The sequence below is a fragment of the Delphinus delphis genome, chromosome 19 (genome assembly GCF_949987515.2).
Source record: "Delphinus delphis chromosome 19, mDelDel1.2, whole genome shotgun sequence".
NCBI lineage: Eukaryota > Metazoa > Chordata > Mammalia > Artiodactyla > Delphinidae > Delphinus > Delphinus delphis.
Genome location: NC_082701.1, coordinates 26471339 through 26487075, shown reverse-complemented (window position 1 = coordinate 26487075; position 15737 = coordinate 26471339). Strand labels below are relative to the sequence as shown.

The 15737-nt window shown below is 36.2% G+C and overlaps 1 protein-coding gene across 8 annotated transcripts in view; it reads right to left on the bottom strand.

The window, feature by feature from the left end:
• Positions 1-15737, bottom strand: part of SYNRG (synergin gamma) — a 92279-nt gene that overhangs the window by 57199 nt on the left and 19343 nt on the right. For 4 of the 8 annotated variants that reach the window (XM_059997348.1, XM_059997350.1, XM_059997351.1 and 1 more), the window contains exons 4-8: positions 7158-7288; positions 6381-6486; positions 5757-5868; positions 1870-2079; positions 677-910 (exon numbers count right to left, since the gene is read on the bottom strand). In XM_059997348.1, the coding sequence (XP_059853331.1) occupies positions 677-910; positions 1870-2079; positions 5757-5868; positions 6381-6486; positions 7158-7288 (793 nt within the window). Of the gene's footprint in view, positions 1-676; positions 911-1776; positions 2080-5756; positions 5869-6380; positions 6487-7157; positions 7289-15737 lie in introns of all 8 variants that reach the window. The other 4 variants (XM_059997352.1, XM_059997354.1, XM_059997353.1 and 1 more) reach the window with 2 other exon arrangements.

Genomic DNA, 15737 nt, shown 5'->3' with positions numbered 1-15737 from the left:
AAAAACATGAGAGATGATGGTTTAAAGATTACATACGCAAAACAAAAGAAAAAATGCCCAAGCTTGACTTGCAGCTTTTAATAACACTTCTTTGCAAAGTCTGATTTTTTAAAATCCTGAATATGACACTGCTGCCTTCGATGTATAGCATTTTTGTTTAAAATTTTTGTTTTTCACTTTGTCCTGTAAAATAGCCTCCAAAAGTTTGCCTCCTGGGCTGCCCACATTGTAATTCATCTCTGCAAGTTGAGTTTACAAAAATGTGGATCTAATTTAGGCAGCAGTGTGTACGATTAATTTCAGAGAAGCAAAACTATATTCTCATTGGTGACTTTTCCAGTTAAATTTTAACTTTTCAACCTTACAGAAGAACAGAAAGTTTGAGGGGGAAATAGTTTTTTTATAAAATAAAAGGAGAAGAAATTTTAAATCAGAAATGATTCCGATTAAAAAAACTGGTTATCGAAATTTTTTTAAAAGGAATAACAGCGTGTTTAAAGAATTCAGAGCAAAATTGTAGGGGTTAATTAGAGAAAGGAATGCATTAAATATATTTTAAGCAAAATTTTGATTAGCAAAATCAAGCAGCATTCATTTTAAGATTAATGCCTAAGGTGTTAGCATTTGAGCAACATTTGGTTAAATGAACTTTTCGCTGAATATTTCATGAGCTCACCACTCTCCTCAATGGACAGGTTTTGGTCTGAAGTCTTTTCTGCCTCTGCGGTAGTGGTACCACTTACACGTCCATCTACAGCACCCCCGTTATTGGCCGTTAAACTGGGATGGTTCTTACTGGAACCTGGGCCTAGGGCTTTGTGCCCAACTTCAGAAGTATTTAATTTAATTTGTTCCTGCCCCGATGCACTTATATCACAAGATACTAGGAGCTTCTCCTCCAAGGAAGGGCCTAAACAAACAGCATGAAGGATTATTTGTATATAACTGCAAGCTTCTAATTTTTCAACCATCCATCTCCACCCCCCAAATTCTAAAGGGAAGGCCCTGCCACATATAATATAAATTTTGAAATAATTCAAGTCCACGTATTTGTCTAGGGCTTGAGACACTTCAGCGATTTTAGAGAACTTAAACATCATTATCTACTTTGATTCTCAGGAATTCTGTGAGACAGTAGGTAGAATGGTAGCGGAAGGTGTACTACCTTAGAAATTTGGTGACCTATACAAGATACAGACACTTCTACTAACTATCGCCTATTTCTTCATCTGTCAACCGAGAACGTGTAGATGAGTACATGTCTGCTAAGATTCCTCTCAGCACTATTCTGTGCCTCAAGACACAGTAACTGCCTCCCGCCCCCACAAGTGATAAAACTGAGGTATAGAAATGTTTAAAGATTTGTCCAGGGACAAACTGGTAGTAAATGGAGAACCTGGGCTTCTGACCCCAACGTGCTTTATCACTGAAAGCACTTTCTAAAGCAGCTTTCCCTGGCTCATTACTCTTAAGAAAATGATGGTGGTGATTTCCCCAAACAAGAGGCATCTCCTGAAGAAATCAGTGTGTTCTTAAAGTTCTAAGGTGGTTTAAATAGGTCCTAATTTAGGAGCAGATGTTTCCAATCACTTTTCCAGAATGTGAAGCCCCCAGAATTAAAAAATCTATATTCTTAACTTTGGTGAATTTCAACAGTACTCATATATTCAGGCACATGTTTCTGTGCCAACATCACTGTATTATTCTACTTATATAAGTGAAATAAATTATCCTAGATTATTTAAAAAATACTTTCATTAACAGTCTAGTAGTTACCTGCTTTCTGCACATTGTATGAGGCTGAAGCAGTAGAGAAATAAGGAATTTGCCCAGGGACACCATGTAAGGCAACAGACACTGGACTCTGACCTGGAGGGATATACTGTGCTCCAGCCTTCTGAGCATGCAACTGGCCAAGTGGGGTGGTGGGGTGGAAAGACTGAAAAGGCTGGGAAGTGGAAGAAGACCCACATGTGGGAGCTTCACCAGGCCCCTGCATAAAGTCACTGAATTCTTCTTCATCAAGAAAGGCAGGTGATGGGGAGACAGTTTTAGCAGAATGAAATGATGTGGGATAATCTGCAAAATGGAAAACGGCAATGAAACACACACAGAAATGAAAATCAACAGGGGAAAAGAAATTAAGATGTAGTATAACCCCAAAAGAATATAATGAAACATGAATAGCGGAGGTGAATAAGAAATAACATGTAACAACGAACAGAATCATACAAGGAATGCAAAACACTTTGATGTCTATTTACAATCAATTTTTTAGTCTTTTTTTTTTTTTTTGCTGTACGCAGGCCTCTCCCTGCTGTGGCCTCTCCCTGCTGTGGCCTCTCCCGTTGCGGAACACAGGCTCCGGACGCGCAGGCTCAGCGGCCATGGCTCACGGGCCCAGCCGCTCCACGGCATGTGGGATCTGCCCGGACTGGGGCACGAACCCGTGTCCCCTGCATCGGCGGGCGGACTCTCAACCACTGCGCCACCAGGGAAGCCCTAGTCTTTTTTTTTTTAACATCTTTATTGGAGTATAATTGCTTTACAATGGTGTGTTACGTTTCTGTTGTGTATAACAGTGAATCAGCTATATGCATACATATATCCCCATATCCCCTCCCTCTTGCGCCTCCCTATCCCACCCTCTAGGTGGTCACAAAGCACCGAGCTGATCTCCCCATGCTATGCGGCTGCTTCCCACTAGCTATCTATTTTACATTTGGTAGTGTATATATGTCAATGCTACTCTCTCACTTCGTCCCAGCTTACCCTTTCCCCTCCCCGTGTCCTCAAGTCCATTCTCTACATCTGCGTCTTTATTCCTATCCTGCCCCTAGGTTCAGCAGAACCATTTTTTTTTAGATTCCATGTATATGTGCTAGCATACAGTATTTGCTTTTCTGACTTACTTCACTCTGTATGACAGACTCTAGGTCCATCCACCTCACTACAAATAACTCAATTTCATTTTTAGTCTTTTTAAAAAAGAGGTTTTATAGCTATTTTGCATTTCATTCAAAAACAGAAAAATGTAAAGCTCAAAATTTCTTTCCTTCTTTTATTAAGTTAGCACTTATTTTTTTCCCTTGAGACCACTAATAATTTACATCAAAGTGGTGATTATTTTTGAAATCCAATTGATCTGTTTATCTGGATAATATTTTCTCAAACCAATATAAATAAGAGAACAAACCTATATGTTGCTGAATACATTTTAGACAGATATATACTGATGATTAAACTTCATTATGCCAGTAAAAAACAATGCATGATGCATACTTGTAATTTTTGATAAATCATGCCTAATCCATACACTTAGCATAGTTCATATTTCATATGAGGATGAAACTTACTGTGTGGGGAATAAAAATTACAAAGGCAACAAGAACATCAAACATATTACCAAAGTGATATTTTCTTGTGCAAAGCATCAAAATAAGGACATCATAAAGTGCTAAGTCAAATAACTCAACAGCCAATTTAAGAAAGTAAACCCTAAGAGCTATGTTTAAAAGATCTTTGCCTCTAAAAGATATAAACATCACTGTGGCTTTTTACCGTTAAATAGGAGATTCACTTATGTAATAAACCTTCTCTACAGGGATTATGTTTAATACTGGCTCATTAACAATACTATTATTGTTGCTTCTTCACATTTTTAACTTCTTTGTATTGCTTTAACATTTACTAAAGTCTAATGTCACAAGGAGCAGTCTTTTTTAAAAAAGGCTCTCATTTGAAAAATGGGGACACTATATGCTTCTCTTTTGGACCCTTCTCTTTTGGATCCATGAAATAAAGCCTGTAAGCATTAAAGTTCTATGAAAGATGCAAAATGAATATGCAAAATTACTGCCTTAATGAATTTCGTTTAAAAAAAGCCATGTCGTAATGAATCTCAACCCTCCCGATAATGGTTACTGAGACTGTGTATTTAAGCTCTCAATTTGGGTTCTCAGATCAGTACTGGTAGAAAATAGTAACAATGCAAAACTGACAGCTACTATGGATATACTAGCTGACTGTTTAGGCTAAACCAACTTGTTTTCTTTTCTTTCTTTTTTATTAGGCTAAAAATTTCTTTCCGTTTGACTGGAATTATGTTAATTCTATGTGGTATATATTTTGGCTTAGAAACTCTTGTAGCTATATATATATATATATATATATATATAATTAATAAGAAGTATAAAAATTATGTGGTACAGTTTGTATATTCAATATTTTAAGGTAAACAGTCTATGGGCATTTATGCCTCTGGTGGTAAAAAGGCTGGAAACTTTTTACATACTTTAGGCCTAGGTTTAAGACCCTAGCTGGAGAAGCTCTGGAAATCCCTTGGGGAACATCAAAACGCCAATTTATTACTTAACAATGAAGATTTTAAACCATACCCAGTTGTCCAAAGGGGCCATTCTATATGGATAGAAAAGTATGTGACCTAACAATGACCATTCCTCTCTGCCGCCTTCTCCTTTATCTAATTAGGTTCCATGCTGGGTCCAGTTTTACCATTCCAACGACTATACTTAAATGACTTACTGACTAGCTTATTCAGCTTATAATTTTCATTTTTAGGTATGTTTTTCCTTTCTGAACTCATTCTGATTGCTAATATCCATTCCCTTTTCAATATCAGTATATATTTTACTTTGGGGCATATGTTTGTAATGATAATCTGAGTATATAATCTAGCAAGTGAAATTAATAGCACAGAGGCAAAGCTGTCCCAGAAAGTCAAGAACCCGTTACTGTGCCAATATTAGATTATGCCCTCCTGATATCACCTATAAAAGGTACCTATAAAAACTGTCAATGTAATACATGCCTGCAGAAAATAGCACTTGCTGAATGATTTATGAAAACTATTCACGTATTAATGGTATGTTATTCTTGAAATTAGCTGAGAATAAAATGTCAAAATATCAAATTTAAAAAAAGGATGTGGTAACAGTTATGTGAAGATAAGACTCATTTCAACTGCTAAATGTTTAAAACACATGCAAAAAAAACCCCCAAAATATCTCTTTACCCTGCTCTATTAGGTACTTTTCTTTTGCTTATTTGATGGTAAATGAAAATAAAAACTACAAAGGAATGTATTTTAAAAAATAAAATTTCACGAGAAATATTATTTAATCCATGACTTTTTTTAAATTGGAGTTTAGCTGCTTTACAATATTGTGTTATTTTATATTGTACAGCAAAGTGAATCAGCTATACATATATCCCCTATTTTTTGGATTTCCTTCTCATTTAGGTCACCACAGAGCACTGAGTAGAGTTCCCTATGCTATACGGTAGGTTCTCATTAGTTATCTATTTTATACATATAAATCCATGACTTTTTAAAGAAGTCATTTAGAAAATTTGTAAGTTTCATCACATTGAATAAAATATGAACTAGTACATCAAAAGTAAAACTATTTTAAAATAATGAGAATGAAATGGTAAACTCATTTATTACATTTGTTTTTAGTGAATGGATTTTACTAACGTTAACATATTCATTTATACAGAAGATTTACAAGTTGTCATACTGACATTTACTAGAAGACAAAGAGGTTTCTTCCCCCCAAGATTGTCTAGACCAGAGCTCTTAACCCACTGTAAATTTTAAAACATCCAAATCTGTACTTAGCTTGAAGGAGGAGTTCAACATTCACTCTCGGCACACACACATAATGGTCAATTAAACACACAGGGACTATAAGTCACCTTCCAACAAAAGAAAAATTTTAAATTAAAACTACCTGGTTTCTTAGGGTGTGATGCCGGAGTAGGATGCATCTTAGCGTCTCTGGAAAACCCATCTAAGTTTCCTTTTATGGCTTCCAAAGCATCATCTCTACTCTTCTCTCCTGTCTGGGAGACAATAAATGTATATGTATTTCTTCACTTGTCTCTCACACTTCGTCCTAATCCACATAAGTTGAAAGAAAAGTGCAAATATTCGTCAATTTACAATATTTTTACCACATACTTCGGATAGTGAATTTTCCAAGTCAGAAAAACATTGACATAAAGCGAAGGCGTAAGACAACACTCTAAAGAAGATTATTAAAAGGCCCATTTAGAAATACTTTAGGCTACAGCTGTTAGATATTAAGTATCCAGTATTAATGCTTCCCAAGAAAAGATTACAAGCACTGCAAAGGCAGAAAACAAGAGCTGAGAAGATAATGGCTGCTATCCCATTCCCTTCAACAATAAAGTAACTTTACAGAAAAAGAAAAGTCCTTTGCTTTCGGACTTAGACAAAACCAAAACAAATCAACCACAGCCTCAGCTTGCGCTGGTGCCCACGTAACAAAATCCACTAAATGACTGAGAATAGGCACATTCAGGGGGGTAGGCTGTGTGCCGGAATACGTTACCTTGGGTTTCACACTACTCAGAAGTCTGAGCTTTTGCTTCTGCTCTTCAAACTGGCGTCTTTTTCTTTCTTCTTCTAAGAGCTTTTGCTGCTGTTCAAATCGTTTTCTGAAGGAAAAACAATCTAGTAAAGAGCCAGCTTCAGGGATTATCAACTGTTATATTCATATTTCTTCTACAAAGTCATCTTGCATTTCTAGAACTAAAAACTTCACTGATAATTATATCTAATTTTCTGAAGACTATCCTATTTCACCACTATATTAATTTCCAAATACATGAAATAAGTCTAAAAAGTGATTTACCTAAATTATAGACGTGAATTTATTTCCTGTCTAATTTGCAAGGGGAGGAGACAACATTTTACATTCAAAGTAATTACAAAAAACAGAGAGGGAGGTAGACGAAATAAAAACACTCTTTGCATACAAAAAAGAAACTTTACTTGAGGAGGCAGTATCATACATGAGAAAGAGTAGTAGTTCTGGGACTCAGGAGGCCCGAACTCGGGTCCAGGTCTTACTGGTAACTGTGTAACCCAGCCTGACACTTGCTTATTTCTTTGGACCTCACTTTCCCCAGATGTAAAGTCAGAGGACTGAATTACAGGATCTCTAAGGTCCCTTCTGGCGTTAAACTTTTAAATAATAAGAGTATTTTAAAGAGTTTTAAAGGTACCGTAAAGGCACCGAGCTTCAAATCTGCACTACAGATCACTTGACAATTTTAAAATTGATTGCTATCGTGTATCTTTATCCTTGCATCCTGAGATCTCTTACTGCTGCTCCTCGGCAAACTGCTTCTGCATGTCTGGAGTGTACTGTGGGCCTGGAGGACGCATTCCTAGGAATGGTGCTTGTCCCAGGTAAGGCATTCCTCCTGCTGGTATTGGTCCCATTGGTATCCCTGCCTAGAAAAAAACAAAGACTTAAGCTTAAAAAAACACAATTTCTCCTTTTTCTTTTTCCTTTGGCTGCGCTGCACAGCATACAGGATCAGTTCCCCAACCAGGGACTGAACCTGTGCCCCCTGCAGTGGAAGCACGGAGTCTTAACCACTGGACCACCAGGGAAGTCCCCACAATTTCTCCTTTTAATTACTACAAAGAAAAACTGTAACTTCCATAAATTTTCTTATTTTTAATTAATGAACTATATAAAGGCATTTTAATAGAATATTTGATATTATTTATTAACAAACTATATAAATGCATTTTAATACAAGATTCAAAGAACACAGGCTAAAAATGAAAAGCTCCCCTTAATATCTTGCCTCTTCCATTTCCTTCATGTCTTCGAGGGGACCACCACTGCTAGAACAGTCTGAGGGCGTGCGTGTAAAATCTTTCAGTCTGTGTGTGTAAGGCTGTGTATGTGTACAACTCACAAGTTATATCTGGTGAGTTTACTGATCCATACTCTTTGAGAAGAGGTATCATATCTTACATGTCTCTGTATTTCCAGCAATAGAGAAGCACCTGGCATATGGTAGTTATTCCACAAATGAGATTAAACAAATGAGATTAAACACGATTTTCCAATATGATAGGATAATGATTATTTTGATATTCATTATCATAGGCTTGGCTATCCAAACTTTCACAGAAAATATCAATAATTAAAAAAATCAATAGTAAATGACATATCAATACAACAGTATAAAGTTTACTGAAGTGTCCAGAAGTAAGAATGGTATTACACAACAGCTAACCACAAAATCTAATATGAATAATGATGATGATGATGAAAATGATGGCAATGGATAATTTTTACTGAGTGAAAATTCCTGTGTTATTCAACCTTCTCCCTGAAAAGTTCCCCTTCAGTTCCCTAACTTGAAACTTGGCTGTCCCTGGAAGCCCTCTCATTTGGAGATTGCTACTTTTCTTCCAACATTTCCTGTAGACGGGCAATATTCCTCCTTGCTTCTCCTTAAACCCTTTTTCTCCTCTTTTCCTTCAAAAACCTGAACACATTTTAATTTCTTGCCATCAGACTTCATCATTTACTATCCTAACTTGTTTATGTCATCTACTGACCCTCAACTCCCTCACTCTTCAACTAAAGGCTTCAGAACCTTGCTAAGGTCCATTCTACTCCTAAACTGCTCTTGGTGATGTCAATAATCATATGGATGACTCATCTAACACTGTGGCCTTTCAGGTCTCCTCATCACAATCATGTCCAACATACCATTCCAGTTTCCCATTCCACGGCCACCTCCCCTGATCATCCGCCCCAGTAACTGCATCATCTCCAAAATCTTGATTTTAAACATCCCAACACCTGACCACCACCTTCTATCCTTCCAGCTCATGTACTCCAGCAATTCTCTTATTTCATTAATACCTCCCTCCCATCCATTAATCTTACCACTTTCCCACTGTCCATCATCCTCATCATGTCCTCACTTCTCTTCTTGCTCAGCTTAGACTCCAGGATTCAATATTAAATGCCTCTGTAAACATCCTTAGCTCCCTTACCTCTGGCTTCCTTGGTATGGTCTCCCGGGAAACCTCATTCCTGGTTAGTCAACTAATCACCTTCTCTTATCCTTACAACCAAACCATTTAACCTTGCTGGAGAAAAAAGCCTTGATGATTCACCTTAAATTCCTGACTACAGATCTCAAATGGATCCCCAATGCAGGAGTCTTATGAGGACTCCTACTGTGTAAGATTTCAACCCTTTGACATTTCTTGAGATTTGCTATGGCCCAGCATATTTCAATTTTAATAAATATTCCATGTTTGCTTAAAAAGAAAGTATTTTGCAATTGTTGGGAACAGTGTCCTATTTATCCACTAGTCAAGCTTGTTAAGAAGGTTGTTTAAACCTGTATCTTTACTGATTGTGGGTTTGTCTATTTCACCTTGCTTTTCTGTCAGTTTCTGTCTTATACATTTTGAGGCCAGGTTATTAGGTGCATACAAACTGTTAATCTTTCTGGTGAATTTAATCTCTCATCAAAATGAAATATCCTCTTTACCTCCAGGTTTTTAAGGCTTTTTGCCTTAAAATATATTTTGTTTGATTTTCCTTTAACAGAAATCATGTTACTGTTTCCCTCAAATAAAAAAAGTATTTCTTTTGAACTTATCCAAAATACCTTCTTGTTCTGAACCTTTACCGAGACAGTGGAACATTGTTTTAAGGTCTAGAAGTAATATAATATGTGTAAAGCACCTAGAACACTGTCTAGTACATATAAATAAATAACAGCTACGACAGAAATAATTATCTTTATACATTAGAAATATACTTTATACATTAGAAACAATACTAATGACAGAATAGAACACTTTCAAAAACAGTAATGATTCAATTTTTTTCTGAAACAAAATAAGATTCCTCAAGCAAATACAGAATTAAGCAACTAGATAAGAAAAAAGAACACAATAGTTATAGGTATCATTTTACTGTGTTCCTGCCATATGCCAGCTATAGAACTAGGCATTTACATACATTATTCTCAATATATGTGTAAGATCATCAGAATTAGGGATATTTCTGATAATGATCAATAAGAAGAACTTAGTAATAACACTTATGAAGCCTGTACTATGTTCCAGGGACTTTTCTAAGTGCTTTACATGTACTAATTAATTTAATCCTTACAACAAATCTATGCAGTAGGTGCTACTATTATTCTCATTTTACAGATGAGGAAATTGAAGCAGAAAATAGTTAAGTATCTCACTCATTACTGGCAAGTGTCAGGGCCAGGATTAGACCCAGGCAGCTTCTGGTCCCCAAATCCATGTTCTCCATCATTATGCTATGCTCCCTCTCCAGCTACCAACAACCACCATAAAATTCAAATTTAAAAAATTTTTTTTTTCTGTTTTTATTCATGTTCTCAGACACATACCTGCTCAATAAATACTAGCAGCCTGGAAGGCTTATGAATGGTTTCTAGTACTTTATAACTGGAATTCCAAGTAATATTGCTTAATTACTAACACTCCCTATTCTAAATCTTGAGTCGTAATGGCTATGCATACTTATTTTTAATCACACTGTGGTTCTCTTGCTGCTAAAAATTAGTGCCAGAGTCCTAGTATTACATTTCTTTTTTTCCCCCAATCTATAATTTAATCAGTTCCTTATTTTTTCCAGTTTTATTGAGATGTAACTGACATATAATATTGTATGAGTTTAAGGTGTGCAACATGTTGATTTGATACACTTATATACTGCAAAATGATTAACACCATAGCATTAGCTAACACCTCTGCCATGTCACATAATTACCATTTCTTCTTTGTGGTAAGGGATTAAAATTTCTTTTTAAAATTTTGACTCAGTTTACTCAAGGCACACAAAACACAAAAGAAACCACCCAAATCACATAGGCTAAAAGACAAAATGAGACATTCCACAAAAATAATAAAGAATGAAAGGAGGTGTTATTATGCATATTACCTTTCTATTTACACAATTCTGTTCTTCAAGAAGATTCAAACTTGCTAAATGGCATTTTGTTTCTCCTTCTCCTGAAAAGTAACTATACATTTCATAGAGTCTAATTTTATACATTCTTTTGAGATCTAGATAAACCAAAAGGTTAAGAGACACTAATCCTTAGCTATACAGTGAGTGAATAACACAGCAAAAGAAATAACTCAGAAATCTGAGATACATCCAATAAACTACTAAGAAGACTAAAAGATAAAGTTCACCCCAAGCTGAAGGATACTGAAGGCTACTGAAGATTTAAGTAAGTGGAGAGGTACGACAGTAAGACTAAAAGAGTAAAAATGTTGATTTCTTTTTTTAAATTTTTATTTATTTATTTAATATTTTAAAATTAATTTATTTAATATATATTTTTAATTTTTATTTATTTATTTAATATTTTTAAAATTTTTGGCTGCCTTGGGTCTTTGTTGCTGCGCGCGGGCTTTTTTCTAGTTGCGGTGAGCGGGGGCTACTCTTTGTTGCGGTTCCCGGGCTTCTCATTGAGTGGCTTCTCTTGTTGCAGAGCACGGGCTCTAGGCGCGTGGGCTTCAGTAGTTGTGGCACTCGGGCTCAGTAGTTGTGGCTTGCGGGCTCTAGAGTGCAGGCTCAGTAGTTGTGGCACATGGGCTTAGCTGCTCCGCAACATGTGGGATCTTCCCGGACCAGGACTCGAACCCATGTCCCCTGCACTGGCAGGCGGATTCTTAACCACTGTGCCACCAGGGAAGTCCCCAAAATGTCAATTTCAATCACAATCACGACAGGTTTTATATGGAATTTGACAAGCTTATCTCAAAATTTATACTGAAGGGGATGTGACCATGAATAGCTATAATTCTTTAAAAGAAAAAGGAGGATCCACACTACAAGATATCAAGGCTTATCTTGGGCTAGAACAATTAAGACAGTAAGATGTTTATTGATGTAGAGATAGACAGGTATAGCAATGGGACAAATAGAAGAGCTCAAAAACTAATCCAAAGCATATAAAGAAATTTGATATTACAGGAGTAATCTTAGAAATCAACAGGTAAAGAATGGGCTGCTGGGCTTTCCTGGTGGCACAGTGGTTAAGAAACCGCCTGCCAATGCAGGGAACACGGGTTCGAGCTCTGGTCCCGGAAGATCCCACATGCCGCGGAGGAACTAAGCCCTTGCGCCACAACTACTGAGCCTGCGCTCTAGAGCCCGTGAGCCACAACTACTGAAGCCCATGCCTAGAGCCCGCAAGCCACAACTACTGAAGCCCGTGCCTAGAGCCTGTGCTCCACAAAAAAGAAGCCACCACAGTGAACAAATAAATTAAAAAAAAAAAACAACAATGGGCTGCTGAGAGGAATTCCCTGACAGTCCAGTGGTTAGGACTCCACGCTTCCACTGCAGGGGGCATGGGTTCGATCCCTTGTCGGGGAACTAAGATCCCACATGCCGCACAAAAAAGAATGGGCTATTGATAAATGGTTTGGGGGACAACTGTCTACTCAAATGGAAAATAATAAAATTAGACCCTTCAGCCTCACACTGATACCAAAGAACAATTCCAGGTAGGTTAAGGACCTATATATGAAAAGAAACTTTAAATTTTTTAATAAGAAAATACAGGAGAATATCATCATTACCTCAGGGTAGGATTATGTCTTAGATGAGACATGAAAAGCTCAAACCATAAAAGAAATGATTTATCCATCTGACTTAACTTCTATAAAACATGACACCATAAACAAAATTAAAAGGCAAGCCAAAGTCTAGAAGGAGATATTGACAGCACAAATAACCACGAAGGTCAGAATCCAGAATATATAATGAACCCTTAGAAATCAATAAAACCAAAACAAAGAGCAAAAAATTGGAAGCAACTTAAATGTCCATCAATAGAAGAATATATATTCATGCAATGGAATACTACTAGCAGCTATATGAACAAACTTGGCATCATTCCACAACTGGGATAAATCTTGGAGAAAAACAATGTTAAATGAAAAAATCAAATGCAAAAGGGAACACACGTAAAATTTTAAAACCTAGAAAATATTATATAACATTCATGAATATTCAAACATATATTTAAAAAAGTACAAAATACATAAGGAAACAATAAAAAGTGAATTCATGATAGTGATAACTATCTCTGGAGAAGTAGAGGAAGAAAATTATACCTATATTGTTAAAGTCTTTTAAAAAATGTGAAGCAAATATGGCAGGTTAAAATTTGATAAAAGGATGACATGACTGTTTAAGTAGAAAATCGAAAAGAATCTGCACAAAAATTCCTAGAACTAATAAGTGAGTTCAGCAAGGTTTCAGGTTACAAGACAAATACACAGAAATCAATTTGTATTTCTATATACTAGCAATGAACACATTAACACAGAAATTAACAATATAATGCCATTTACAATTACTCAAAAGAATGAAATACTTAGATGTAAATCTAACAAAACATTCACAAGACTTGTATGCTGAAAACTATACAATGCTGATGAAGAAACTAAAGAAGACCTAAAAAAATGGAGAGGCATATCATGTTCATATATTGAAAGAATCTTCATATTAAAGATGTGAATTTCCCCCAAGTTGATATAAAGGTTTAATATAATTCCTACCAAAACTCCAGCAAGAGCTTTTGTAGATCTAGACAACATTATTCTAAAATTTTATGGAAAGGCAAATGAACTTAGAATAGTTAAAACAATTTTGAAAATAATAACAACGTGAGAGGAATCAGGCTTCTATATAGCTAATGAGATTGAACCAGTAATGAAAATCTCCCAACAAAGAAAAGCCCTGCCCTGATGGTTTTGCTGGTGAATTATACCAAACATTTAAAGAAGAAATAATAGCAATTCTTCTCAAACTTTTCCAAAACATTGAAGAGGAGAGAGGTTATGCTAAGGCCAGCATAACCGTGGTACCAAAGCCAGACAAAGACACTACAAGAAAAGAAACTACAGATCAATATCCCTTATGAACACTAACGCAAAAATCCTCAACAAAACACCAGCAATCAGAATTCGGCAGCATAGTAAAAGGACTATAAACCATGACCAATTGGGATTTATTCCTGTAGTGCGAGGCTGGTTCAATATATGAAAAATGATCCATGTAAATACCACATATTCATTTCAATGGATGCAGAAAAAGCATTTGACAAAATACAACCGCATTTCATGACAAAAAACACTCAACAAACTAGGAACAGAAAATAATTACCTCAACACAATACAGGTTATATATGAAAAGCCCACTGTGAACATCATACTCAAAGGTGAAAGACAGAAAGCTTTTTCTCTAAGATCAGAAATAGGGCAGGGGGGACTTCCCTGTCGGTCCAGTGGTTAAGACTACATGCTTCCACTGCAGGGGGCACGGGTTCAATCACTGGTTGGGGAACTAAGATCCTGCGTGCTGCGCGGCGTGGCCAAAAAGAAAAAAACGAAATAGGGCAGGGATGCTCATTTACCACTTCTATTCAAAATAGTAGTGGAAGTTCTAACCAGAGCAATTAGGGAAAAAAAGGAATAAAAGGCAACCAAGTTATAAAGGAAGAAGTAAAATGATCTCTGTTTGCAGATATGATCTTATTTGTAGAAAATCATAAAGAATCCACAAAAAAGCTGTTAGAACCAATAAACTAATTCAGCAAGGGGGAGGATACAAAGTCAACACACAAAAATCATGAGCCAACCTCACTATAGGGGTGTGGGAGCCAAAAGAGGTGAAGGAATGTCAGCAGAAACAATTAATCTTCCTACCAAAAAAAAAAGGCATAAAATGCTCAAAATTAAATGAAAAATGGACTGTTCTAGAACTTAAGAGAAATATATTGTTCAAATATTAAATGGAAACAAAATAAAGCTTTCAGATTGTATTTCTCCCTAAGCACTAAGAAAGTGAGGTATGTACCACTAGAAAAAACTTGACATTAAAATAATGTTTTTAAATCATGTGCATTTCTATACACAAAAAATGAACATCCAAAAAGGAAATTACAAAAACAATTCCATTTACAATAGCATCAAAAAAACCACAAAACAAACAAACAAAAACTTAGGAACTAATTTAACCAAGGAGGTGAAAGATTTATCCAATGAAAATTACCAAAAACTGCTGAAAGAAATGAAAGAAGTCATAAATAAATAGAATCACAACGCATGCTTCATGGATTGGAAGACTTAATATTGTTAAAATGTCAATATTACCCAAAGCAAACTACAAAAGCAATCCCTATAAAAATACTGGTGACATTTTTGCAGAAATAGAAAAACCCATCCTAAAATCCATACTCAATGGGACTTCCCTGGTGGCGCAGTGGTTAAGAATCCACCTGCCAATGGAGGGGACACTGGTTCAAGCCCTGGTTCGGGAATATCCCACATGCCGCGGAGCAACAAAGCCCATGCACCACAACTACTGAGCCTGTGCGTCACAACTACTGAGCCCGTGTGCCTAGAGCCCGTGCTCCACAACAAGAGAAGCCACCGCAATAAGAAGCCCACGTACCATGACAAAGAGTAGCCCCTGCTCTCCGCAACTAGAGAAAGCCCACGTGCAGCAATGAAGACCCAATACAGCCAAAAATAAACAAAATATGAAAAAAAATAAATTAAAAACAGAAAGAAAACAGTATACCAAGTCCTCAAAAAAATTTTAAAAATAAAATAAAATTCATACTCAAGGGACCCTGAATAGCCAAAACAATCTTGAAAAACAAGAAAAATGGAGGACTCAGGCTTCCTGATTTCCTGCTACAAAACTACAGTAATCAAAACAGTAATGGTAGTTGCATAAAGGCATATAGACCAATGGAAAAGAATAGAAAGCCCTGAAATAAACCCTTGCATATATGGGTCAAAATGATTTCTGACAAAGGTACCAAGACCATTCTATGGGTAAACGACA